The 25,889-nt window shown below is 40.0% G+C and overlaps 2 protein-coding genes across 5 annotated transcripts; both read right to left on the reverse strand.

The window, feature by feature from the left end:
• Nucleotides 1–1,932: 1,932 nt before the first annotated feature.
• LOC128670013 (uncharacterized protein) lies at nucleotides 1,933–18,924 on the reverse strand. 4 transcript variants are annotated; one of them, XM_053745334.2, is made up of 17 exons: nucleotides 17,283–18,924; nucleotides 16,832–16,952; nucleotides 15,564–15,848; nucleotides 13,757–14,110; nucleotides 12,952–13,311; nucleotides 11,574–12,859; nucleotides 10,161–10,278; nucleotides 9,720–10,013; nucleotides 9,322–9,425; nucleotides 8,534–8,757; nucleotides 6,671–6,811; nucleotides 5,628–5,820; nucleotides 4,929–5,193; nucleotides 3,836–4,022; nucleotides 3,390–3,526; nucleotides 3,020–3,122; nucleotides 1,933–2,661 (listed from the first exon to the last, which is right to left on the reverse strand). In XM_053745334.2, the coding sequence occupies exons 3-17, from the start codon at nucleotides 15,586–15,588 to the stop codon at nucleotides 2,427–2,429; spliced, it is 4,026 nt and encodes a 1,341-aa protein (XP_053601309.1). In that variant the 5' UTR covers nucleotides 15,589–15,848; nucleotides 16,832–16,952; nucleotides 17,283–18,924; the 3' UTR covers nucleotides 1,933–2,426. The 4 variants fall into 4 exon arrangements, with proteins under 4 accessions (XP_053601309.1, XP_053601310.1, XP_053601312.1 ...); XM_053745336.2 differs by having other exon boundaries at nucleotides 1,935–2,661; nucleotides 3,845–4,022; nucleotides 17,283–18,921; XM_053745335.2 differs by lacking the exon at nucleotides 16,832–16,952.
• Nucleotides 18,925–20,096: 1,172 nt separating this feature from the next.
• LOC128670014 (thialysine N-epsilon-acetyltransferase-like) lies at nucleotides 20,097–23,150 on the reverse strand. The gene is made up of 4 exons (XM_053745338.2): nucleotides 22,971–23,150; nucleotides 22,336–22,387; nucleotides 21,461–21,666; nucleotides 20,097–20,458 (listed from the first exon to the last, which is right to left on the reverse strand). Exons 1-4 carry the CDS (start codon nucleotides 23,064–23,066, stop codon nucleotides 20,285–20,287), a joined length of 528 nt encoding a protein of 175 aa, XP_053601313.1. The 5' UTR covers nucleotides 23,067–23,150; the 3' UTR covers nucleotides 20,097–20,284.
• Between the last annotated feature and the right edge of the window lie 2,739 nt (nucleotides 23,151–25,889).

Here is a 25,889-nt window from a genome sequence, read left to right on the forward strand (position 1 = left end):
CTAACCTAACCTAACCTAACCTAACCTAACCTAACCTAACCTAACCTAACCTAACCTAACCTAACCTAACCTAACCTAACCTAACCTAACCTAACCTTTTTTTTTTTTTTTTTTGTTTTCGCAGGGGAATGCATTTACGCACTGAGTGTGGGACTCCTGGGCCGCTATCCAGCCCAGACTACCCACTAAACCCCTGCGGGTGCCATCGGCCGCTTTACAGGGAGGCGCCTCGGATCTATCTAACACAAGACGCCTCAGCGACTGGCCGGTCTCTTTCGCCAGAGACCGGACTCACCATTCTCAGGGGCCCACCGACACCTGGTGGACCCCTGCCGTCGGGTGGGACTAGTCCCACCGATTTAGGGGGGCGCCTGCAGGCGCGCAAGGTAGCGCCTGCGTCGCACCCCCGTCCGCCTTCTGCGGATCGGCTCCGCGAGGGGGTGGTCCTCGCGGTTCCTTTCCTCGGCCTCCCTCTGTGACATAACAGTCTCACAGAAGGAGGCCACAACCTAACCTAACCTAACCTAACCTAACCTAACCTAACCTAACCTAACCTAACCTAACCTAACCTAACCTAACCTAACCTAACCTAACCTAACCTAACCTAACCTAACCTAACCAACCAACCAACCAACCAACCAACCAACCAACCAACCAACCAACCAACCAACCAACCAACCAACCAACCAACCAACCAACCAACCAACCAACCAACCAACCAACCAACCAACCAACCAACCAACCAACCAACCAACCAACCAACCAACCAACCAACCAACCAACCAACCAACCAACCAACCAACCAACCAACCAACCAACCAACCAACCAACCAACCAACCAACCAACCAACCAACCAACCAACCAACCAACCAACCAACCAACCAACCAACCAACCAACCAACCAACCAACCAACCAACCAACCAACCATGGCATGGCTTGTAAACCAAACCATAGCGCCATTCACTTTTACTAGTGCGCCATCTAGTATTTGACACACTAACTATAAAATGAATGCCCAACCATATATAATGCTTTTACGCTTTTGTTACTCATTACCACTTTTAATTACAAACTTACTTAGTTGGGATAGCTGCCATACAAGTTAAAAACTTTAACTCCTATTGGTAGTAATTATAGCTTTTTATAGCTTATTATAGCTAGCGTAGCTCAATGGCAAAACGGAAGCCTTACAAATTCGTCATGTCTGTCTGTCAGTCCGTCCGTATGTTACAGCTACTTCTTTTTTCCGAAACTATAAATAACTATACTGTCGAAACTTGGTAAGTATTCTGCACAAAAAACTGAAACAAAAATTTTTTTTTAATATTACGTGTGGTACGTATCTATCTTCAAAAATGATATAGAGGTTTCTATATCTGATTTGTTCTAAACTGAATAGTTTGTGCGAGAGACACTTCAAAGGTGGTAAAAGTGGTGTGTGTGTCCCCTGTAACTTTTGAGATATGAGAATAAATACACTCAAAAAAAAAAATAATTTGATGTACATTGTATATTACTATGTAAACTTCAAACGAAAATTGGTTTGCACGAGATCTAGTAGTAGTTTTTGTATACGTCATCAAAGCAAAATTTTCTTGTCATTCGATTTTGGTATTAAAAAACAAATCCATCAACAAGGACTTTTATGTTATGTTACTTGCTACTACATGGGCGAGTCGACTCGCACTTGGCCGCTGTTTATTCCTTACTGTAGTTTCAAACGGATGACTATCACGGATGTTGACTATCACGGATGTAAACTATTTATGTTTTGTATTTATAAACCTATGCAAATTAATTGTTTATATAGCTTTTTCTTATTCTTTGTTTCTTATTATAAATAGTGTTCGGGGAGTGAGGTGTTGTTGGATGTTGATGTTGAGAGTAAAGGCCGGTGTAAAGCATTTCACTTTATTTACACGAAACAATTAATTATAATAATGTTAAAGAATTCACCCGCTCCGTGGAGTTGCAAATGTGCACTAAAAGTAAGTAAAATTGAGTAATTGAGCGTCGACCGATCGGCCGACGTCATAGGTGTTCGGTTACACCGAACAAATAGCTTTTTCTTATTTATGGGTACCTACATATAATTAAAATGAAAAATATTTTATGATAAAAGATATTTTTTATTTGTAATGAAAATATTCAAAAATACTCAAATCACCAAGATTAATCACATGTTCAATCATCGGTGCTCTCATATTAAAATATTTACACTTACTACTTCTCTTTATTTCATCACAACAATAGGAAAGTCTACCAGTGAACAATCTAAGATATCAAAATGAAGATAGGACACGGGGTCCGACAGGGCTACAAAAATTATTGTCGATCGGGGACTGGGGGAGACCTGGGTCTACGAGCTTCGACAGTACTTATCAGTAAATCGACAGATTGAAAATCGTAATAATTCGAATACTATCAAGTAGGATAGAGAGAGGTCTGGGATGGCGGCGGGCCGCGGTCGTCCAGACGCGTGCGGTAGCGTGGGGGCGCAGGGCGCGCGGCGAGCGGCGGCAGCAGCGCGAGCGGCTCGGCGAGCGGCGCGGGCGCGGGCTCGGCGCGCGCCGCCGCCAGCGCGTCCCCGCGCTCCAGCGACCACTGCCGCCGCAGCGGCCGCGTGTTGCGATTCACGCTCGTTCCGTTCGACAGGCATCTGTCAATAGAAGAAACTAATATGTATTTATTGTTTTATGTGGAAAATTTACACTTTAGAGGTACAAAAGTAAGTAAATACTTGACGTTTCAAGACAGACACATCCACGGTTCCTGATTTGAATTGGGTACTTTTTTAAAGACTGGATTAAAACGTTTGGGTCAGAAGGATCCATGATTATTCATACAAGGAATAACTTATTCCAGAAATAATAAACGGAACACACCCATACTAATAAACCTTATAATAAAATTGCATTTGATATTCGTTTGCAGGAGTAAAGTAAAATAAAATCGATATGTGCGAGTCGGACTCGCGCAAATGTTGGGAGCTGGCATTACAAACAATAAGAACATACCTGTACCGCGAGTAGGGGGCGCTGTGGTCGGCGACGCAGACAGCGGACGCGGCGCGCGGCGGCGGGCTGCAGTCGGCGGACATTGCGCCGGACCGTTGCCAACCTGATCCAAACAAATCATATAATAATATGCTAAACTTTTATGTTAAAGAAGCATTTGAGACCGAGATTTTTTTTATGATGTGTGTGTGTATGTATGTATGTGTGTGTGTATGTATGTATGTATGTATGTATGTATGTATGTATGTATGTATGTATGTAATGTATGCATGTATGTTTGTTTATTTTACATTAAGTTTGAAGTTCATGGGGCAACAAATCTCAGATTCTCGATTCTCCAGAATGTTCCTCCGAATTAATAATTAAATACCATATTTATCATTGAGGGGCGCAGGTGGGTCCGAGCTCTGCCGCTCGACGGCGGGGGCGCGGGCGGGGGAGGCTGCCGGCGCCGACGACGTCGAGCTATCGTTCTCGCCGTCAGTCTCAAACAATACCTCCTCAGATCTGCAAAACATGTTTTTATTTTAATTCTACCTACAACAATTACATTATATTTACGTTTTGTTCGTGTGAAGAAAGAAAATCAGCCGAACTGAAGCGAACAAATTCTGCCCCTATGCCTCCTTAACAAAAAATCCTTATCACTTTCGATTAATAGGTTAAATACTCTTAAATTGTAACGCACTAATGGAACAGCCATTAAGAGTCGCTACAATGTAAGAGTTTTATATTTGGCCGCTTTTATATAATTTAGATGTGTAAGATGAGAGATTAAAAAATAGAATAGAATTTTCTCGAGTTACATAATCGTACCGTACGTACTCGAGTGGGGGTGGAGTGGGGAGCGGTTTATCGAAGCCCTCTTTGCCGAGCAGCCAGTAGGTGTGCATGGCGCCCTTGCCCTTGATCTGCGTGAGGCCGCGCGAGCGCAGCCGGTAGCCGCCCGCCGCCGTCAGCCGCTCCGCCGTCGCTGCAGACACCTGGATGCGCCACGCTGCACCTGAATATCAACGTCATTATATTCTCAACAAAAACCTTGGACCCTTCCTAAAACTTCCACCTCTCACACTTGATCTTACTTTTTTATTATTATTTATATATTTTCTTGACATGTTTATTACATATATTTTGACATTTACTTGTAAAACATATACGTGATTTGTGATCTTCAAGTGTCTGAAAGTAACATAGGTATCTATTATGTTAGATTATGGAGATCGAGTATGTCATGCACACTCAAATGGTCAAACCGGTAGCGCGTCGTGGATCGGGTCGCGAGGTTCCCTCTATTGTGGTTGAGCTTCGCGATGGCTGACTCACGTGTCAACTCGTGAACGGGTGCTGCCGGGGTAACTGGTCAGCTCGATCTTTTATTAAAAGCTTTTTTTGTTTGGTTAATTATACATATACATAGGTATATATATTTTCCTTTCATCAGCACTTGATCACAATCATAATATGTTTCAATATACCATTTGACCATGTACTTTATTGTGTACTTACATTGTTATATTACTGATAAAAAATTATACATTTTATATTTCAAAAATGGTAAGCCCTTCTGGCATACCTAATAGGGACCAACACTGTTTGAATGAGTTTCTTTCGGCATTTCTTGTCAGCAGTGGTCGTTTCGAAATACTAATAGTTTGTAGCTTTGGTAAACATCATTTAATTTAATAATAATTTAATTGAATATGACGTGAAAAAGTACCTGTGAAGGCCTAATTTCTGAATAAATTATTTGATTTTGATTTTGATTCAACCCGATTGTACATGGACAGATTTCAGTGAAAGTCAGTGGTTAAATGTCTCTATTTTCTCTGTTTCAATTGGTAGCCAATAAATACGGCGAATAATACCAGTAAAGATGATTCATTTCTTTTTTAATTATCAAGAATGCTACCAGTTGACTCCATGCGCGAGGCAGTATTGACAGTATCTCCAAAGAGGCAGTATCTGGGCATGGTGAGGCCGACGACTCCGGCGCAGCAAGCGCCAGTGTGTAGTCCGATGCGCAGCCGCAGCGGCACGCCGGGCAGGTGCCGCACTCGGAAGCGGCCCGCTAGGTGCAGCAGATGTAGCGCCATGGTGGCGATGGACTCCGCGTGGTCGGCCGCGCGCACCGGCAGACCTCCCACCACCATGTACGCGTCTCCGATTGTTTCTACCTACACAAACATTTCAAAATTGTTAGAATTGCATTGTGTGTAGTCTATGTACATTTGCAATGTGTATTCATCTCATATTCTCGTGTTGTACGAGAAAAGATTTGTATTTTTGTTTCCTTGTTTTTGTTCAAATTTGGCACATATACCTATAGACGAATTCATCAGGAGTAACACAAAGACTACTGTTTTAAAATAAATTAGATCATAATGAATATTATGATAAATGTACTTCATAGGTTCACAAATACAACTCCTAAAATAGTATGTTTTGATCGGCCACTGCCTTATAACTCTTATCTTCTATGGTACATAGAAAAAAAAATGATGCCGCGCTAGCACTTGTGACATCACAGTACCTACGAAAAATGTTACACGCTCGGTCCACATATAAAATGCTTTCTGTGACTAGAACTCATTATAGTATGAGAACTGACCTTGTAGACGCTGTACTGTTCGATGGCAGCATCGAAGGTGGTGTAGAGGTCATTGAGCAGGTCGACGACCTGCACGGGCGTGGAGCGTGCCGCTAGCGCCGTGAAGCCCACGATGTCGCTGAAGTAGATCGACACTTCCGAGAATTCCTCGGGCTCCACGCGCGACCCCAGCATCAGCCGCTCCGCCACCGACCTGCCACATATACCACAAGTCCACGTTGCAATATTAATATTAGGTATACTTACAGTAAATTAAAAAAGTGTTGATAACGATAAATGTTTATAATGATAAAGATAAGGGTTAAACTTCACTTAAAGTTGTATTTGCAGTTGAGATTGCAATGAGTTCGCGTGGTAGGTCATGGCCCATACTTACATATCTACCCATAAGAAAAGCCAAAATAGTTATAATAGAAAAGTTAAAATAGATTTACATCGTTATCTGCGGTATGTTTTTAGAGTTCCGTAGTCCTACAGAAAATGAACCCTCATAGTTTCGTCATATCCGTCTGTGCGTCCGTCCGTGTTATTTGGTATGGTTAGTATACATAATAATTAAATCAACAGAATGGGCAAATAAAACCTTGAAAAAAGCATTTTTTAGGGTACTTCCCTTACAAGAAAAATAGAAATGTTTTATGAATAGTTTGGGGTGTTGTTGGATAGGTCTTTCAAAATATTTGAGGTGTGGCTAGACCGTTTTTGGATTTAGTAAATAGTTTGTAAATTACCTATCAAGCGTGTATGTTTAAAGTGTCAATTTTCGTTGGAGTCAAATGTGCCCCTCCCTCTTCAAACGAAACGGTTGTTGTTAGGAATTAAACGTTACGGCATTAGTACTCATACATAACGAAATTAGAATTATCAAGCACACTAAGTTGGCTTTTAAGTTTAGGAGTAACTGTATTCTACTGCAAAACTTCGAGAAATTCCATGGAAAATACGGAGTCCTACACTGTGGCAGTGCAACACGTTTAGCAGGTTTTATTTGTATTATTTTCTAATGATCACAATAAAGAAGAAGTTAAACAAACAGAATATACCTAGGCAGCATGCGGTTAAGTAGTTGCTCTGTCTTCTTCTTCTCCATGTCGAGCTGCTCGGTGCGCTCGCGAATCAGCTCCTCCAGATTGTTGCTATACTTCTCCAGCATCTCGAACATAGAGTCCACGATGTTGATCTTTCTAGAAGATAAGATTCATTCTAGACACACTTCCAACAATTCATTGTAAAGAACAACTACCATTGGACGCTGAACAAAATAGTTTTCTAACTGTAATGTGTATTAGGGTGGGCCGATTTTAAATATTTTTGAATTTTCTATTGAAAGACCCCTGAAAAGTTGCATAATGTGATACAGATATATATATATAAGAAAAATAATTTTAAAAATATAACTTATAACTTTTAGCCCTTTACTGATCTCCGAAATTTTATAAAATACCTAATTTTTCATATTTTTAAGTCTTATGTTTTGTCTGGCTGATAAGTATTCTTTGATGATTTAATTTATTTACTATTGCTATTTTACCCTTTATTTACTCTTTGACCATTTTGCAATAAGACCAGACACGTTAAGAAGGATGAAACATGAATTGTCATGTTTTGACACGTTTCGCGCGGGCAAATTACATACTTTTCTAATAAAGAACTTGTCGCAGTCTTGTTACGCTACTTATTTTAACGAACTAAAAGTATTATATTCTATTTGAATAGCAAATTTCTAGTATTTTTTCAATTAATAATTTATAGTTAATACGCATTTGTGGACAAAAAAATGAGTGTTGGACCTCGGCGTAGTACACAGTTTGTCCTTTATTTGGACCGTATTCTAAACTCGATCACAAGAGACTTCCAACTGTAAGTGATGTTATTAAGTTAACATTATTGAAAAGACACGTATTAAAAGATAAAATGTAACGGGAAACAACCTTCGCATAGTGAAGTTTTTTCGTTAGAAATCGAACGTGTTTGGAAAAATGCTTCAATTCCTAAAATTACATTTTGATAAATATCTTTCATTTATAAGGTATCCAAATTCCAAGAAAAACGAATTTTTTTACCAGAAGTTGAATTATTTTATAACTTTCTGTTCAAATATTTTATTTGATATAGCTTCGTGCAAATGTGAAGGAAAATGTATGTGTCCGAAAGAAATAAAGGTTCCCTTAAAAGAAATTCAATTTCTTATAGATCAAAGAGGTGAAAGAAAAATGATTATTGGTGGTGTTGACAGAGCAGAAACTATTAAACTTCAAAATAAAAATATAAGAAAATTACAGAGCTCTAGTCGCAGTACTAGTCGTCAAGATAAGGATAGTTCCGATCCGTCGATGTCAGTTATTGAAAAAGCCGATGAAAGTATAACACGACGAGTTTTGAATAGAGAATCCTCAGTAAGCCACGGTAATACAGTATCTGTTCCTTCTACCTCACAAAAAAAAGAACACAAGAAGACAAGAAAGAAAACACACACACTGAAATCGCGGTCAGAAATGCCTGAATTTTACAACAAGAGTCAATTTAAATGTGGTGAAAAGTAGAGCACAAAAGTTCGATTATGTGTAATTTTAAGATCGTAATTGTATTACTTTAACATGGAAATTTAATATACATTGAGATAATTAACAAAGAATATAGTTTTATTTATACTATAACATAGAAAAAACATTTGATTATTCATAAATAAAAATCTGAAAAATTGGTGAAAATAGAGTAAAAGTTCATTTTTTAATTGCTGGTAGAGAGCTAAAGATTAAATATTTTTTAACATTTGATAGTATAATGTGAATCTACGTAATTAACTGCAACTTTTGACATCACTTGCGTAATAGAATACAGAAAAAAAAATTCTCATACATTATCGGCCCACCCTAATGTGTATGTATAGTAGGTAGGTAACCCACCGGCCGCGATGAAGATGTCTGAAGATGTCGTGTAGCCTTGTGAAGTCGGGTCTGAGGTCGGGCGCCTCGCTCCAGCACTGGCGCATGACGCTGACGGCCTCGGGCGGCGCGGCCCCCATCGACACCGACGGCCGGATGAGAGGAGGAGGTCGACTCAGCTTCTCTAGCAGCTCGCCGGGTGTCAGAGACAACATACAGTACGGTTCGCCACGCACTATCACTTCCTGCCAGAAGGAAATTTCTAAATTTTAAAAAGTAAAAGACATATGGACGTTGAAAAAAGTGAGCAAACTTTACAATTATAAAACAAATTAATACAGAGAGCTATTTGTGGATACAATAACGAAGATAGATGTCTTCTTTAAGTCTTTCTTATCAAGTTTTTAGTAATTTATATGTATCAAAATATGTAAAAGCGAAAAATACTCATATTGTCACTAACTCACCATGAAATTTCGTCAACTACGTCGTTCTACTACGTCTACGAAACGAGACATGTAGTGGGTAACGAGACAAGAGTACTAGACACGTAGCGGAAAACGGCACGGGACGCTAAGCAAGAAATGGAACAAATTTAATGTAAAGTTTAGCGGTCCGATGCAATACGGTATAAAGTAGAAGCTTATATTTTATTTCGATAATTGAAGCCGCGGATACAATTTTATGAAGTAACTAGTTGATCGCCGCGAACTTCGACCTCGGGAACACAATAAATTATTTATGAGATTTGTCAAAATTGTGGACATTGTACAAAGCCGGGACAGACTGCTAGTATAATAAATAATCACCTGCATAATGATAGCGAAAGAGAAAACATCTCCAGGCTGGCTGCCCCGCCCTCCACCGCCGCTCTGAGTCTCGCGGAGAATCTCGGGAGCCGTCCACAGCATGTCTAATTAAAGTCATTATCTTTTTATAACAGTAAGTATTCAATAATTTTGAATTTGCACAAGTGAACAGGAAAAAACAACTTGAACTGCTAAACCATATTGATATAATCGTAAGTAGCGTAGTGTGTTCTGAAAAAAAAATATATATTGCAGCCATCTGTTAATAACTACGTTATTACAGCACTACTAGTGCTTTTCCGGTAATTTCCGTGTGCTAGTAATTCCTCGAAAAAGACTAGATGATTACATCGGGTTATTTGTTTTTAAAATGTATTGGATGGTAAAAGTGGAGCGACCTCTAGGTGATCTCTCTGGCTCAGGCAGCGCCTGCGTGCGGTAGAAAGTGGAGACGCCGTGGTCAGTGACGCGAAGCACCCAGCGCGAGTCCACCACGCAGTTCCGCGAGGTCAGGCGACCGTGCACGCGCAGCGGCGACGCGTGCAGGTACCGCATGCCTTTCACCAGGTCTGTCAGGAGCGACAGACGGAAAGTCCAGTCCAGTTTGATGTCGTCCGCCATCAGGACGTCTTCCAGGGAGCCACGCCCGCAGTAGTCGAACACCAGGGCCGGACGCACCTCGCATAGACAGCCTGGAATATCAATTACCTTTAGGTGCTTGGTTTATTGAAGACGAGAAAAAAAAGTGGCATTTTTGGTTTCGTGAGCAGAATTAATAACGGCTTCCGTTTTTTGAGGAATCAATATTTTTATCAAAATAAAAACGATTTTTTTCTTACCTATAAATGGATTAAGGTTTTCATGTCGTAAATTTTGCATGACAAGCAATACGTCAGTAGCTTTGCGCTTTAGTTCCAAAGACGCCAACGGAAGGTACTTCATATGTACTGCATCACCCTGTAAAATTCATGTATATATACTGATAATATCACAGTTAAGTAGAGTCACTTCCTAGATACAGCGTAATTTTTTGGGGCAATTTTACATACAAGGATTTAGCCTTCAAAATCTAATAAAAATGTTCAAAATGTCCGTTGTATCCGGGCATTGTTTGGGATACAGAGTAGGCATTGAGTATTGATTAGTTGTTATGTAAATAACAAAAAACTTTTTCACTTCCATTGACACTTAGGATGGCAATTAAAACTGCATTATTCAGTAAAAATATTGTTTTTATATCACCCGAAGTTTATAAAATATTCAAAAACAATATAAACATTTGAATTAAAATGTATTTAAAAATCACGTCAAGTCGTTACCAATTGATAAATCCTTAAATTATAAAACAAAGTCCTCTACCGCAGAGTCTGCCTGTTCGCGATAAACTCTAAAACTACTGTGCAGATTTTCATGCGGTTTTCACTTAGTGATTCCTAAGGAGGTTTATGGGTATAATTTATTATGTTTTTACCCGAGCCAAGCCGGGTCGGGCCGCTAGGGTTTCTATAAAATAGTAATTTTAACGATAAACTCAATTTTAAAATAAAGTTTCAAGATAAAAGTGTAAGTTTCATTTATTTATTATACGTAGCTATATTTTGGTTTACGGTAGCTAGATTGTTGAATTAAAAAAAAAAGTTTTTATTGGGTAACAAATTTATACATTAAATATTAGTAGTTGGGGCCTCCTTTTAAGCAAAAATGCTTGTGACAGGAAGCTCCGCTCTTCTTATCGCTTGGTGAAAGTTACCAAATAACTTATTAAAGTATTGTTGTTGACTTAATTACAGAAAAGAAAAAAATAATTATAATTGTAGAGTTAAGCTAGTTACAAATGAAATACATTAAGGAATAAATGTTAACTAATAAACGTCTCCAGTTCATCATAGGTTAGTCGTTACCCACGTTTTTAACAGATTTGTATTCACAGTAGGATTTGTTATATATGTATAGTGATCGATTTATTTTATTATATAAAAGAGAAGCACGAGAGTTGAGCTGCACCCGTGCAAATTTTGTATTTGTATGTGGAATGTCAGCGACAACGTGTCTTCTTCTTCTCCCTACGATGTCAGGTTTATAGGGTAGGGATTTATGCTTACCGAGTATTAGTTCGAGAATGTATAGTTTCCTAATAGACAATAGTTTACAAGTTAAATATAGTTCATCGTTCGGGAAATTTTTTTTTTTTGAAATACATAACTTTTAAAAGAATTCTTTGTGCTCGTTCAACTTCCAAGAATAATACGTACCTTGTATCTTGTGCGACGGTCAACGGCAACACGATTGATGCTGCAGGTGGAAGAGGGTGCGGAAGGGGCGTGCGCCGTGGAGAGCGGGGGCTGCTTGAGCAAGTCGGGGCGCTCCAGCTCGGGGCCGCCGAATTCATGCAGCTGCTGCAGCCAGCACGATAGCATGGTCTCCATGCCCTCGCCTACGCGTCGTCGCTCGTCCGCTGGGAACGTGAAATCGTGCGGCGCCAGCACGGCGTCGCCGCGCCTCCGCCGCCGCCGCCGACGCGCCGCCGCGCATCGGGCGCCTACCGCCAGCAGCGCGGCCGCCACCAGCGCGCTCGCTACGCATGCCACCAGCGTCGGCACCGTAATTCCGATCGACATCTGCTCGTACTCATTCTCGAACAGTTCGCTCCATCGCTCCAACTCCGCCGTAGAGTTCAGTTCGATGTCAGTGTTCCATTCGACTGAATCGTCTAAAGATTTCTTCGATGTGGCAACAATGGCTGCGATTCGTCTCCATTTAGGTAATGCTAAAAAATCGGCAGTTTCATATAAGTAGAATACAATCCTACTGGTTTTATTTCGCGTTCCATGGGATTCTGTATCCTGATAAAAAGCATCTAATACATCTTCATATACAGAATCGGCCACTAACGGCTCATTGACGTCTTCGAGTTTTTTGTGCGTGAATAATAGCAGACGTCGCTGAGTCGCGTCGGCGAGTTGGGAAACAAATTGGAAGTACTTGAGCTCGATAGCGTCCTGCCGCACTCGATCTTTACTGGTAATAAATTGTGATTCGTCCTTGGACTTGTTTTTTTCGAATGTTTGTTTCGCGGCTTCCTTGATGTATTTTGGAACTGTATTATTTTGTAATAGTTCCTCTATCATGTCTGTTTTTATCGTGTTTACGAAACCCAATGGCAGGGTGTGAGGCGGCGCGGTCGGACCGTAACGATTTCTCTTATAGTGAGAAGTCTCGTTGTTTACCTCCGCGTCACGAGACGATGGCAAACTTTTTATATTCGATCCCGGATAATATGACGGCACATTTGCGTTTTCCGAGGACGTGACCGAGGAGGACGACGAATTATTCTTATCATAAGGCGAATTTCTTAAATCTAAAGTGATATTGCTCATTAGGAAAGCGTCATTGGAGAAGTCGATGTCATCAGCGGCAGCACGAGGTGAATCACGCTCCACGTGCAGCAACAGCACGCGGGGTGCGGCTGGCTCACGCAGCGCCTCCAGGGCCGCACTGCTCAAGCCCACTGACTCCACAGAGGCACACAGGATCACAACTGTTCAAAATATTGTATTTTAGAAAACGTAACGGAAACGTCTCTTGCAATGGTCGTTTATAAGAAACGCAGTATATTATAGTAACACCAACCGTGTGGGTGACGGGCGATTTCTTGGTCATTGAGTGATGCTCGACGTACATTTACGCCTCGAGTGACCAGGGCGCGCTCCACGTGACGGAGTGCGGAGGTGCACTCCGAGTGTGGCCCGGCTGGCGGCAGCAGCGCTCGCCGCCAGCGCAGCCGCTGCGCTAGCTCACCGACGCCGGCACCGCGTGCCGCGGCCGCCGCACACGCTGAGGGAAGCGGACGCCGCAACGCTCGCGTCGCCGCTGAGAGTGCCTCGCACGCGCCTGCGCCCGCCCATCCGGTGAACGATACGGCTCCACCACTGCTGATTGCGAGCAGAGCATTGCGCGTCACCTCCATTTTCCAGTCCGGGCCACACGTTTCTAAGAAAAAAAACAATAAAGGATTCTATATTTTTTAACTTTTCATACTGATCTTTACAAGCCATCATATCCAATGCCAAATCAAAACGTTTTTCTCGTTTTAAATAATGTAGAAAGCTACCTGACTTTCGAATACGAAGAGGATTGTAGTTCCCAATATACATTAGAACCAATTCTTATAATCTTGTGGATGAAGCACGAGACGACTAAGGGAATTATATCCCTTGACGACTGATATGCAATACCATTTTACAACAGCATTCCAAAAGAGGTTTGGTATCATGAAGGCGGCCGGTTATAAAATAAGAGCCAATACTTAAAATATAAGGTGCATTTTTTACGAAAAACTCTGAACTCAGGCATTCGGCCTGGGTGTCGCAGCGGCCAATGAAACAAGAACACAAAGATAACACGCAAAAATGAAAAAACATAACAAAATTCTAACCATTATAGCCAAGTATGCGAATCGCCAAATGCTGTGAAGTTGAATCGTGGCGAGTGTCGGCCACATAGCGCCGCAGCCGCTGCTCCTGGAAGAGCGCGGGGTCGCCGGCGTCGCATGCGGTGCGCAATACCAGCAGCGCCGGCGGCGCGGAGCGGACGGGCGTGGCGGCCAACAGCGTGGCGACGACAGACAGCGCGCCGCGCCACGCCATGCCGCGCCGGCCCACGCCGCGCCGCGTCACGCCGCACTGCACCGCGCGGATGCCATGTGGCCGACGAGCTTCGTCGCCGAGGCGCACCAATTGTGTTCTCGCCTGATTACCCGAGTTCAAAGGGACGAGATCCTTCGTCGTGCCTGTTACATGAATAACTTAATGAAAGCTATAATTAGCTTGATCTCTTAGTAAAAGAATAGCTAATAAGAGATTTGCAATGACTTTTTTCAATATTATGAGATATTATACATAATGAATCTCTAGTTACCTGCATAGCAACTCTATGCAATGCTTATGGCAATAAGCAGCAAATTTGCAATGATTTTGGGTAGCTTGATATGTTGACTGTAACTATGTTTGTTAAAAACATTGAAACATTGAAAAATCAAATGAGTGATAAATCTACTGAGTTTTAATAACTATTTTATTATCTGGCACTTTCTAGCCTGAAAGTGCGTGATCTGACAAAAAACTATTGCGTTTATCTATGTAAGTACCCCGATGTTCAGTCATCATTTCAGCCAGTGTCGGTCGAATCGCGCCACCCACTGACCCCCTCGCTTCATCGGTTTCAGGAAAATTGATTTTACTATTTTTAAACTTGACATAATTATCATCCAGAGTTGGATTGTGAAATGCGAAAAGTTTAACCAGATGCATGGAAATTACATTAAATATAATATCTCAGTATTTTATCTTAGTATCAGTAGTATTAACCACATTATTATGTATTCGACTACTTGCCACAATTGCGCTATCGCGAAAAGTATTCACAGAGAAGCCTAGAGCAAAATATGTTGTTACACTAGTGTTAGCAATCTCGACAGGAAGCAAATAGAGATCCATCTATCGAATTCTGTGAAGTCACAGTATTTTCTTGGACAGCGTTTTACGGATAAATAGTAAAATATTAAGCGAGTAGGTCTGTTCGCAATCACGGCCAAACGCGCGTGGGCCATACTAATCATCTAATGGGTTTTGGAATACGAACGTCAATCTCTTTTTGCGTCAGGGGTATAAATATAATTTTGGGTTATGTAGAAATAACAAAGGAGTAAGAATTTGAAAAAATGTCTGTCTGTTTAAATATGCTCATATCTGGAATAATAAATCTGTCCAGTAGGACAGATTTCGATGAAACTTTTTTATTGTATAGCTATTTAAGATTAGGCCACTTAACTTGTAATTAATTTTGAAAACTGTAACACCATCATAATAGAACAGCTGATGTAAGGAAGAAAAGGGATGAAAATTGTTCAGTCTGATAAGTATCTTCTATTCACGTATAAAATCGATAATCTAGAACATCATCGTCGATTTTGGATTGCCAAGAGACTTGCACCAAAGTGAAGATGCCGAAGAACATATATTAGATTTGTTGATTGATCGTCCATTCAGTATTGAAGTGAAAACCAGCCTAAAAACCGGGAAAATTGAGATGAAAATTATTGAGCAATTTATAGAGTAGTAACAAAGGTAAACAAAAGTTGTAACTACGTTGGGACGGGATCGCTCGCTGACAATTAGAGTAAACTGCCAAAATTTAAAAGCTAAAGTGAACTCCCGTAACAACATCTTCCAACGCCTCACCACCTGACGCTGGGGTGCAACTCCCCATATCCTCAGGACGAGTGGTTTAGCTATTCTGCTGGCGAATACGCATGCCCAGTATGGTTGCGCTCAGCTCACGCCAAATAGATAGATGTCGCACTCAACGCCACATGCCGCAGTATCATCGGCACGCCTCTGCCTTATCTTTCCACTCTATCCGGTATAGCCCCTGCAACTGTACGCCGAGAGGTGGCTTGCGCAGTGGAAAAGAGCAAGCAGCTTGCCGATCAACGCCACATGCTGTATAAGCAGCGACTCCCACGAACTCTGAAAAGCCACCGAAAACTCAGGATGCAAAAGACATTCAACTGACTCTTTGAAAACAGAAATACCACCACATTCATCCCGATTTTTCTTCTGCTGAGAAGCTTCCACCGGATGAAAAACTCCCCTGGGCAACCTGGAAGTTCTTAAACAGACTCCGGGCTGCCGTTGGGAGATGTCTAGAGAACCAGGTGAGGTGGGGTTCCTCTGCGGCTGTGGTGCTGTCCAGTCTATGGTTCACCTGCTGTCGTGCCCTAACTGTCCCATTTCTTGTACGTTAGAGGTCCTCTACAAGGTTAATGATAGAGCAATAAAAGTGGCCACATACTGGTCTCAAATATATAGCCATATCGACTCGAAAAATGGGCTTGTTCCATTGTTCATAAAACAATAAAAATTTATCATGATGTGTGCGTGTGGGTTTGTGTGTGTTTGTTTGTTTGTGAATTTTTAAGTTTGTGTTCACGAGGTCTAAGTTTGCGGCGAATAACTAGTATTTATAAAATATATATGTATATATTCTAGCATAATTGATATATAACCTATATATAATATATACATGAGTAGTATGTATATATTATATATAGGTAATATATAAATTAATTTGATAGATAAAACAATATAAAAATATGAGGAAGTCTGCGTTTGGATTGGAAAGCGGGAGACGTACCTACCTCTATGTAACCAGATAAACACGTAATTTTCAATAATATTTATTCAAACACTACGAAACACAATATTATATTTTTTTTTTTATTATGCAAAAAACACTGCTTGAGTTACAGTGGAAATACGCAATAACACGTTTTAGGCATTTACAAAACAAGGCAAACACGATCCGATTAGAAATCATGGGAACTACTTACTCATTAACAAACGTATATTTTCATGCACAGTATGCGTAGCACAGTCACAGACAGGTAGTATCGTATTGTCGTGTGACTGATATAGTAGCCGATGGAATAATCAATGTTAATATTACTTACATCCTTGTTTTTGATTAAAATTAAGTACATTGCTTTATATATTTGTCTGTCAATTTCTATATTTTGTCATTTGAAATGAGTTCCGTAGTTAACTTTTGGCGTCCAGTATTAGTGGGAATTTCTAAAAAAAATATTTCTTTTATTAAAGATGATGATTTAATAAAGATATATGCATGCAAAGTTGTTCAGTCGAATAATACAGGTATCTACGTAAAATAAAAACGGAGCTGATGGAAACTTATGCTATAGATAGGAAATATGAAATCGAAATAATATGTAATTAAAAAAGTCCTGATTTGTGAGTAGGTAACATACTTACGTACCTAATAAATAATACGATAACTTTTAGTTTTACGAGTTCATATAAATGTATTTAAATTTATGGGATTATTTCAACTAGTTGGAAAAAGAGATAACTGATGTTGAAATCGAGATAAATTTGTTTACTTACGGCTGTTTCTGTAAGCATTCTTTTTGAGTTCACAGTAGCTGTCACGGTTGCAGTCCGGATGTCAACAAACGGAGCGATGTGGGGTGCGCGGACTGTGCTTCAGGATCGCTGGCGGAAACTGCGAGTGTTGAGAGCGGCGCGAGGTCGCGCGAGCGGCAGGCGGCGTCGGGCGGCGCGCGCCCTGTGCCGCGACCCTGCCTCCCCCCTCCCGCCCCCCACCACCGCCGCGCCGCGCACGCGCCATCAGCTCGGCCCGGCCGACTCTCGGGACCACACGGCTCCGGGTTCACCTCATGATGATAGACTGCCCGCTAATAAACGACCCATATATCCAATTATACAAAAAAGTTACTTATATTATTACTTTCGATACCTCATTCTTACTATCTACTGCAGAGCATAAGCCTCTGTTGCCGATGGGCCTACGAAGTGGGTTTGGAATGGGTGACCGTGACCAAGCGCCAAGCAGCATTAGTACACATAGATGTCTGACACAATTCTCAAGGTCGCTAGAGGACCTGATACAGATTTTACAGAATTGATCTCTAAGATTCTGGATTTATGTCGAGAGTTAGGTTATGTGTTACGTAATATGTACGTTATGTGATTGACTTAGCTATATTAAGTTAAATTACTGCAAAACACGTTTTACAACCATGAGAGCATGAGATTTAAAGCTGTGACTTCGACGTCGCAAAGGACGAGTAAACATCGAAGGATAATCAGAGATTCAGTATTAGGAGTGTAGCTCGGTTTCTTCCGGTTCGCCGAGTGCATTAAATCTCTACCTGCCTAGGGCTGTCAGGCGTGATAACAAACCAGACAAATAATAGAAAAAGACTATATTGCAATCTATCTTATTACTTGATGATTCTACTTATAAGAGTTCAACTCAATCGAAAGGATTTGATGTGTTACCCATACTTTTATTTTTTATTTATTTACTAGCACGGCCCCGGGGCTTCGCTCCCGTGGGGATTTCGGAATAAAAAGTACTTTATATGTTATTCCAGGTTATTTTCTACCCGTGTACCAAACGTCATAACCACCGGTCCAGGAGATACTGCGTCAACAGGTAATAAACAAACTTACTTTCGCATTTATAATATTAATTAGGAAGTTAGGATAAGGATTTTGAAATTATTTGGTCATTCATATAGCGGAGCATATCTTAAAGAAAAACATCGGATTTTTGTGAAAAATTTTTTTATGATATAATTTATATCTGATAACAAATGCCAGAAGGGTAGCCTAGCCATTATTGTTTCTTACATATTTTTCTCTAATAATGTTATAAGATGGTCAAGTTTACAAAAAAATTAATAAAACATATTATGATTGTGATCGAATGCTATCTATTTCTATCAGCTCTCGACCACAATTCAAAACACGATTGACCAAAAAAAATATATGAGAACTGAGCGAACCAGTTCCTCCTGGCAGCAACCGTTCACGAGTTGTCGCACGGTTCACGCATCGCGAAGAAAAGAGAAAGACGAGAAAAACTAAATTATATGGTTCCTGTTTGACTCACCACCGCTGCTTGGAAGACAGAAGACAAATGCTGCCAGCCCTGCCTCGGTACCGACCACGAACGGAAATAATTGGCAACCCCGCGCCAGCAACGGGTCGGTCAACTGTTAACTTTAGTGGAGCAAAGTTAACAGTTGACCGACCCGTTGCTCACTCTCCACGGATGGTTTTATAGTCACGCTGAGTTATGTCCTCGATAGTGGGATTTGAGGAATCGCTCTTTAATTTTATAACGATTGGAAAAGTTCGGTCTTTAACATTGATTTACTGATTTACAAAGAAAAATATTTCGACTAGTGAGCAATAAGCAACTGGATAGCGTGCAAATTTTAAAGTAAAACTAAGATAGCTTACTATTATACTTGCTAGGCCGCGGGCAAAAGCTAGTGTACAATAGCTTTTGCCCGCGGCTTCGTCCACGTGATTTTCATAGTAAACTCTTGGTCATTCTTTAGGAAAAATGATGAAGAGTATGTTTACCAATTTCCAGCTTTTTATTTTGATATTTGTATTAAGTTCCATACACCCATTTGTATTAAGTTCCAAGTTTTTACCCCCATTTTGAAGGGGTTGAGAGTTAAAATTCAGAAAAATCTGAAACACGTTTTCATGAATTTGTTGTAAACAACCAAAATCCAAATTTTCACTAACTTCACATAAACATTTTTCACCCCTTTCACGCCCTTCAGGGTAGAATTTCCAAAAATCCTCTCTTAGTGCTCACCTACACTCCCCAGGGAATCTACATGCAAAATTTCAGCTTTCTACGCCCAGTAGTTTCGGCTGTACATTGTCTGTCAGTCAGTCAGTACATAGATTCTTGCTCTACATTACTTATCATAGTTATTATTGCAACTTATACACTGTTGTTAAGTTCGGGAAATTAGTAAGCCCATAAAAAACTACTTTTAGAGATACAGCAAACAACCGTTGTCGTTGTGTCTATGACAGACTAATGGGTATAATTTTATTTACTGTAGAGACAGTTGTGGATGTTAGTAGACTGTGCTAAGGAAGCCCAGGACGCCCATTATGACCCGCGACAAGTTTCCTACATTACCGCGGCCCGCGCCGCCGCCCGCCCCGCCCGCGCTCGCCCGCACCTACATAATTAACTTAAAGTTTGATCTCTTCATCACAACAAGGCGCGCCGGCCCGTCGCCCGGCGCCTGCTGCTCACGCCAGCCTCGGTTAAAGAAACTATTCTATCCAATTGTAGATTGCCTCGAATTTGAACGAATTTAGTATTTATTGGAATGGGGTATTTAAAAAACTCATTGCTTTCTTTCATTATTTAATAAACATAACATTCTATTGCTATAACAACAGTCTATTGCTACGGACAATAGTGAATTACCTATATACCAAAATAATGGGGGTAAGCAAAGCATTAATTAAACCCAATTATACTTATATTGGTATATTCGCTTAATAAGAAAATTGAAATGCTTCAGTAGAATGTGAAATGCTTACAGCTGCTGTTGAGCGACGGCCTCGATGCGATGTCTGTCGAGGCGCAGCATGAGCCGGCCCTCGGTGACGCGCAGGTCGCGCGCGCCCAGCTTGTCGTAGAAGCGGCGCGCGCTCGCGTTCTGCTCCAGCACGTGCCAGTCGATCCGGTGCACGCCTGCCGCCAGCCCCAGCTTCAGAGGGGAGACCGACTTCACTATTTGTAATTACGGCCAAGCTATTTTCAATTATTGTGGACAAGCTGTGTAGACAGTTTCTTGTACACACAATATGAGTAAAGATATTCAGCAAAATAAATAATAACGGAAAGCGATTTTGTTATATATTCAACTAGCTTTTGCCCTCGGATTCGCACGCGTGAATTTCAGTTCTTAAAAGGAATCTAAGTATAATTTCAGTTATTCTTTTATCGCGTATTGCCAAGACGAGTCTAGTTTGGTTCACAAACTCTAAGTCAAAATGTATGAAAAAGTGGTCAGATCTCACGTAGAGCCAAGATTCCTGATATATGCGCCTTAACTTTACCAGACCTAACTTCACATACTCTACATTCTAGTTAAAACGTGTAGCTTGGCCTTTTCTTTACTCTACAAATAAGTCTCTAGAAATGCCTATGAAATCTACGTGACGGTAGCAAAACGGCCAAGCTCTTGCGTTTCGCTTGGTTCGTCTTGGCGGCGGCACTACCGTGCCCCCAGATGTATCTTACTTCAAAAATGACGATGTTTCATACAAACCTGCAACCCCTATTTCATCCCTATGGGGATGTAATTTTCAAAATCGAATTAATGCATTATTATTTTTACCAATTACAAATTTAAATTAAAAATTTAATGTGTCTTACTTCAAAAATGACGATGTTTCATACAAACTTGCTAGGGGTTGCAAGTTTCACCCCCTTAGGCATGTAATTTCGAAATAACCTTTCTTAGCGGACGTCCCGAGTGAGTGTGTGAGTGAGTGAAAGAGTGTTTTTCGCTTTTATATATAGATAGATTATCTTTTCGTTTCGTTGGCAAAACCAAAACCTGTCAAAGTTTCTTGCCGGAACTAGGTCACTTCAATAGCTTTATAGAAGCTATAAAGTCAAGCTAGTTTATAAGCATGTACGTATTTTGATGTATCCTTTGTTTAGAAGCTAATAAATTAATATTTAGTCTGCATAAGGTACGTGCCTCACAGAGCGCCCGCATCAGCCGCATGCCGACGCCGGCACGCCGCGCCGCCGGCAGCACATACAGGTCCTCCACATATAGCGCGCGCCGCGTCCAGCTGGAGTACGCCCGGTTCCACATCAGGTAGCCCACCACCTCGCCCGCTGACTCCGCGATCAGAACGGAGAACCACGGCGACGAACACTCGAACCCGTCTGTGATCAGATCTAACACACACCGACATTATTCTGAGACGCTGCGGCAGGCGGCAGATGCGTGGTGACGACCGTCTGGGACTGGAAAGAGATTCGAATCCTACGACAATCCAAATTTGGTCAGTTTTATAGACCAATCAAAAGGGAGAAGAGATTCTGTCAGTAATTCTTTATTCAATAAATAAAATAATAAAATTCTTTATTCAATTCTTACAGGATAATAATTAACAGAAATAAGCATATAAATAAAAGGATCACAAATTAATAAGGTAGTTGAACTAGGATGTAAATAAATCACCCTATGTTTCAGGCGTTAAAAGCTACAATAATCACAAATTAACAATCAATTACATACATTACAGGAAAATTAAATAAAATAAATAATAATTACATTTAAAATAACTAAAAGAAATTATAATTACAATAACATTATAATATTAATGTAACAAATGAATGTAACTTAAGATAAAACTGTTATTAATTCCTTTGTTTCTTCGTTGACATATTAAGAAGGGCGTTCTCAATGTGCATGAGTAGAAACCTAGTTTCTTGTTGAGTCTATTGTAAATAAGTGGACCAAGGAATATAAACAATCTAGAAGAGAAGGCATGTTGTAATAAATTTTGAGTGCAAACAATATCGTTCCATCTTTATCAATGTCATAAAACATTCTTGTCTCACCTTGGACTGAGAGTTTGGGTCCATCTGGAACGTTCTCGTAAGCCGCAAGTTCCTAAAACAGGGACCTATGAATGCATTATACAATATCGGCAGCCGGTCGGCGTAACCACTACTTGGCAAATTGGCACGGGCTCAAGCCTTACATTTTTATTAAATTATTTTCATTATTAGCAAAAACTCTAAAATAATATCCTACAATAGGTACCTAAATAATTTTATTAAAAAGGTTTTTGTAAACAACATTGTTCAACAACAATAACAAGATGTGGTTTCATCATTTTAATTTCCGGTTCAGTAATTGTGAGTATTCAAAAAAAACTAAAATACTTTCTAGCATAGGTATGTTCTGTACATTGCGTTGGTGGCGCTAGTGTGTGTATACGTGTTTACAAAACCAAATAAATTAATTGGGTGGGCGCGTTGTTTATTTGTGTACAAAATGTCACTATTTGTTTGAGTGTTGCCAGCTCCACACTGTTGCCGAACTCAGACACATGCCGACGCTAATGTGTGTATATTGCGTAGTTAGTATGAGAGCCTTTATTTACCGCAATTAAAAACCAGCAATGTTTACTGAATCTGCCAAAGTTTGTCAAACTGTTCGACGACAGTGTGGAGCCGGCAACAAGACTCACGTGTATCAAGGAATGCACACGGGCCATATCCTCGGGGCGCGCCGGACGCACGTGCACCTTCGCTTCTCTGCCCGCCTCAGCTCCGCTTGACGCCATCACTTCAACACCACTTTGTAATTATCTAACCTAATTTCTACTCACAATGTGCTCTCACGAGGAGATTCAAGAAGACAATATAATTATTGAGATCCCCACTCTTGCGTGAAATGTACAAAGTTAAATTGTTACCCTATTTCCCGATAGATGGTAATATGTGGCAGTTAGCGGTGTCTACTCTGAATATGTATGATATTAGCGGATATCTTAAGTAAATTTTATTAATATTATATTAATATTATTCTATTAATTTAATACCATAGTAATAAAATACCTTAGCGATTATTTTAATTTACGTAATGAATATTGGAAAAATAAAATCTACATATCGCGCCACCTGGCGTACTGTTTTGAAACCAGTATATACAGTGAGGGCTTGCTTGTAGTTTTTCAACAACAAACCTCGCCTTGGTGGTACGTCTCTTGATGGAACGTTCAGTATTATCGATAGCTGGCGCCACTGGTCTAAACCAAATTAATTATGCATGTTTGTCAATAGTTGAGGAACAAATTCAAACACATCGGCCAAAAAACGCAACAAATTTTTAGTAGTGGTCCAAAATTTTAAAACCGGATGGTAAGTGGTCACCATAGCCTATTAACAACTGCAACATCAGGGTTGTCACACGTATGTTGTCTACTTTGCAGCCTGGGATCATTTGCCTCAGCTGTAATTTCTTATAAGTGAACAACGTTAAAACTGGTGGCCCAGTTTTAACGTTGTTCACTTGTCTAACGTCACCATCACATTTTTACCAAACTCATTTAATTAATGGCAAAAACGAAAAAATACGTACTACAGAAGAATAACCATATTCTTTTATTTTTAAATCAATTATAGTGTATCAAGTATAGTGGTAGTGTAGCTTGCTTGGTTGCGCTCCGTCGCCCTCGGTCAGAGCTTACGCCCCGATACTTTCGGCGTCCATCGACAGACAATGCAGTACAACCTAGTAATTATACGAAGCTTCAACGTACGTCAACACACGTCACTGTAAAAACCTATAGAAAAAAAATGGTTTAAAAAACATTAGAAAACAAGCTTTTATAAGTGCATGTATGTTCAATACAACATCTTTCTATTCTTCATCTTCTCTATCTTTCTAACATGGAATGCCAGTGCATATCCTCCTATTTATGAGGATTTGTGGCGATTGACACTGAATTTCATGTATTTGATGAAAAGTACCAAGAATAAGGTTTAAATGAAGGCCATTATGATTAAACCATTGGTACAGGTGGTCAAGATCGCTGTTTAGCTTAGTTACGGCTGATTCCAACTTGATCTGGTTTGAAAGATATATATAATTGAAGGTCGTCTACGTACATATGGAAATTGGCATGTTTTATTGAAGTGGAAATATCGGACATATATAGTATGATAAGCAAAGTATAGGGAACACCTTTGTCAATTGAAGAGGAAGAGGAAAGAGAAGAAGAACCATCGCTTTATGTCCTAATATATTTATTATTTAGATCTTCCGACTACATCATCAGATCAGTTCGACAATACCTACCATACGATTGTAATGTCATAAGAATTACAGCCGCCAATTTTCATGACGCTACGAACCTTGGAAGATGGTTAAATTATTTAAATTAGATGGTTACCTTAGATTCCATTACATAGTATTCTATCTAATAAAATCCTTTATCTCCTGTGGTATTTTGGTGGTGCCACTAATGTGAGGTTGGCACTAATGTGATGGTGGCACTAATGTGAGGGTAGCACTAATATGAAGATGGCACTAATGTGAGGGTGGCACTAATGTGAGGGTGGCACTAATGTGAGGTTGGCACTAATGTGATGGTGGCACTAATATGAGGGTGGCACTAATGTGAGGGTGGCACTAATGTGAGGGTGATACTAATGTAATGGTGGCACTAATGTGAGGGTGGCACTAATGTGAGGGTTGGCCCAGGGGTAAGGCGACAGTGTAAACATTTCGCCTGTTCTTCTTTATCTTAAAATAATGATATTTTTAATGACTCAATAGGAATAGATCTTTTGGCCCACTCAAGACAAATTCCTAAATAAATTATACGACTTCAAAAAACTATGATTGTCTAATAAATAGGAAGTATATATTCGCTTTCTTTATAGTTTATTTCGTATTTTCGGTTAGAAAATACGAAATAACCTATAAAACAAATTTAATTTGCAAAACAAACTATTGTACAATAAAATAATGTAGTTAGTTGTCATAAAAGAACTTTTTTGTTATCTGTTTTCATATACAAACATGTCCTTTTATTACAAATTTTCCAGTTTACTTAAACTTGAACATTGTATAATAAAAAGGACATGGGTAAAAACATAGGCACTTACCTATGTTTCTAACTTTTGTTTTGTTGTCCAATTCGTAGCATAACTGATGGCTGATTTACAGTGAAACTCGTCTCGTAGGTGATTGCAGCGACTCGTAGCAACAACAATGGTGCGTAGCAAGTATTGTCTTGTTCTTGTCCTTCAAACGAACATCTAATATTACAATTGAATTATATAAAACAATATTTACGTATATAGGAAGTTATTATGTCTGTCTATAGTTTAGCAGAAATAAAAATATTTAGTATAAACACATGGGAGATGTGTGTATCTATATTAGGTAAGCCTTTGTGAGTTTGTATGTTTAATGCTGGTAATCTCCGAAACTACCGAACCGATTTCAAAAATTCTTTCACCATAAGAAAGGAACATTATTCAAGACTAGCTTTTGCCCGCGGCTTCGCCCGCGTGAATTTCATAGAAAAATCTCAGTAATTTTGCATCGCGTATTCTGTAAGACTATTACTAAACTATTATATTAAATGATTCAAATT

This window comes from Plodia interpunctella, chromosome 5 (assembly GCF_027563975.2).
Source record: "Plodia interpunctella isolate USDA-ARS_2022_Savannah chromosome 5, ilPloInte3.2, whole genome shotgun sequence".
Lineage (NCBI taxonomy): Eukaryota > Metazoa > Arthropoda > Insecta > Lepidoptera > Pyralidae > Plodia > Plodia interpunctella.

Bases quoted from the DNA above. Each gene is read 5' to 3' on its own strand.
- LOC128670013 (XM_053745335.2), bottom strand. From the start codon at position 15,588: ATGGGGAGTTGCACCCCAGCGTCAG. The intron at 6,812-8,533 runs GTGGGTTACCTA...CTTATCTTCTAG, and splicing joins AGACATCTTCATCGCGGCCG to AAAGATCAACATCGTGGACT. The intron at 5,821-6,670 runs GTATATTCTGTT...TATATGTGGCAG, and splicing joins CTTAACCGCATGCTGCCTAG to GTCGGTGGCGGAGCGGCTGA.
- LOC128670014 (XM_053745338.2), bottom strand. From the start codon at position 23,066: ATGGCGTCAAGCGGAGCTGAGGCGGGCAGAGAAGCGAAGGTGCACGTG. The intron at 21,667-22,335 runs GTGAGACAAGAA...GGTGTGTGTTAG, and splicing joins ACCCAAACTCTCAGTCCAAG to ATCTGATCACAGACGGGTTC. The intron at 20,459-21,460 runs GCACGTACCTTA...TCCCCTCTGAAG, and splicing joins TGATGCGGGCGCTCTGTGAG to CTGGGGCTGGCGGCAGGCGT.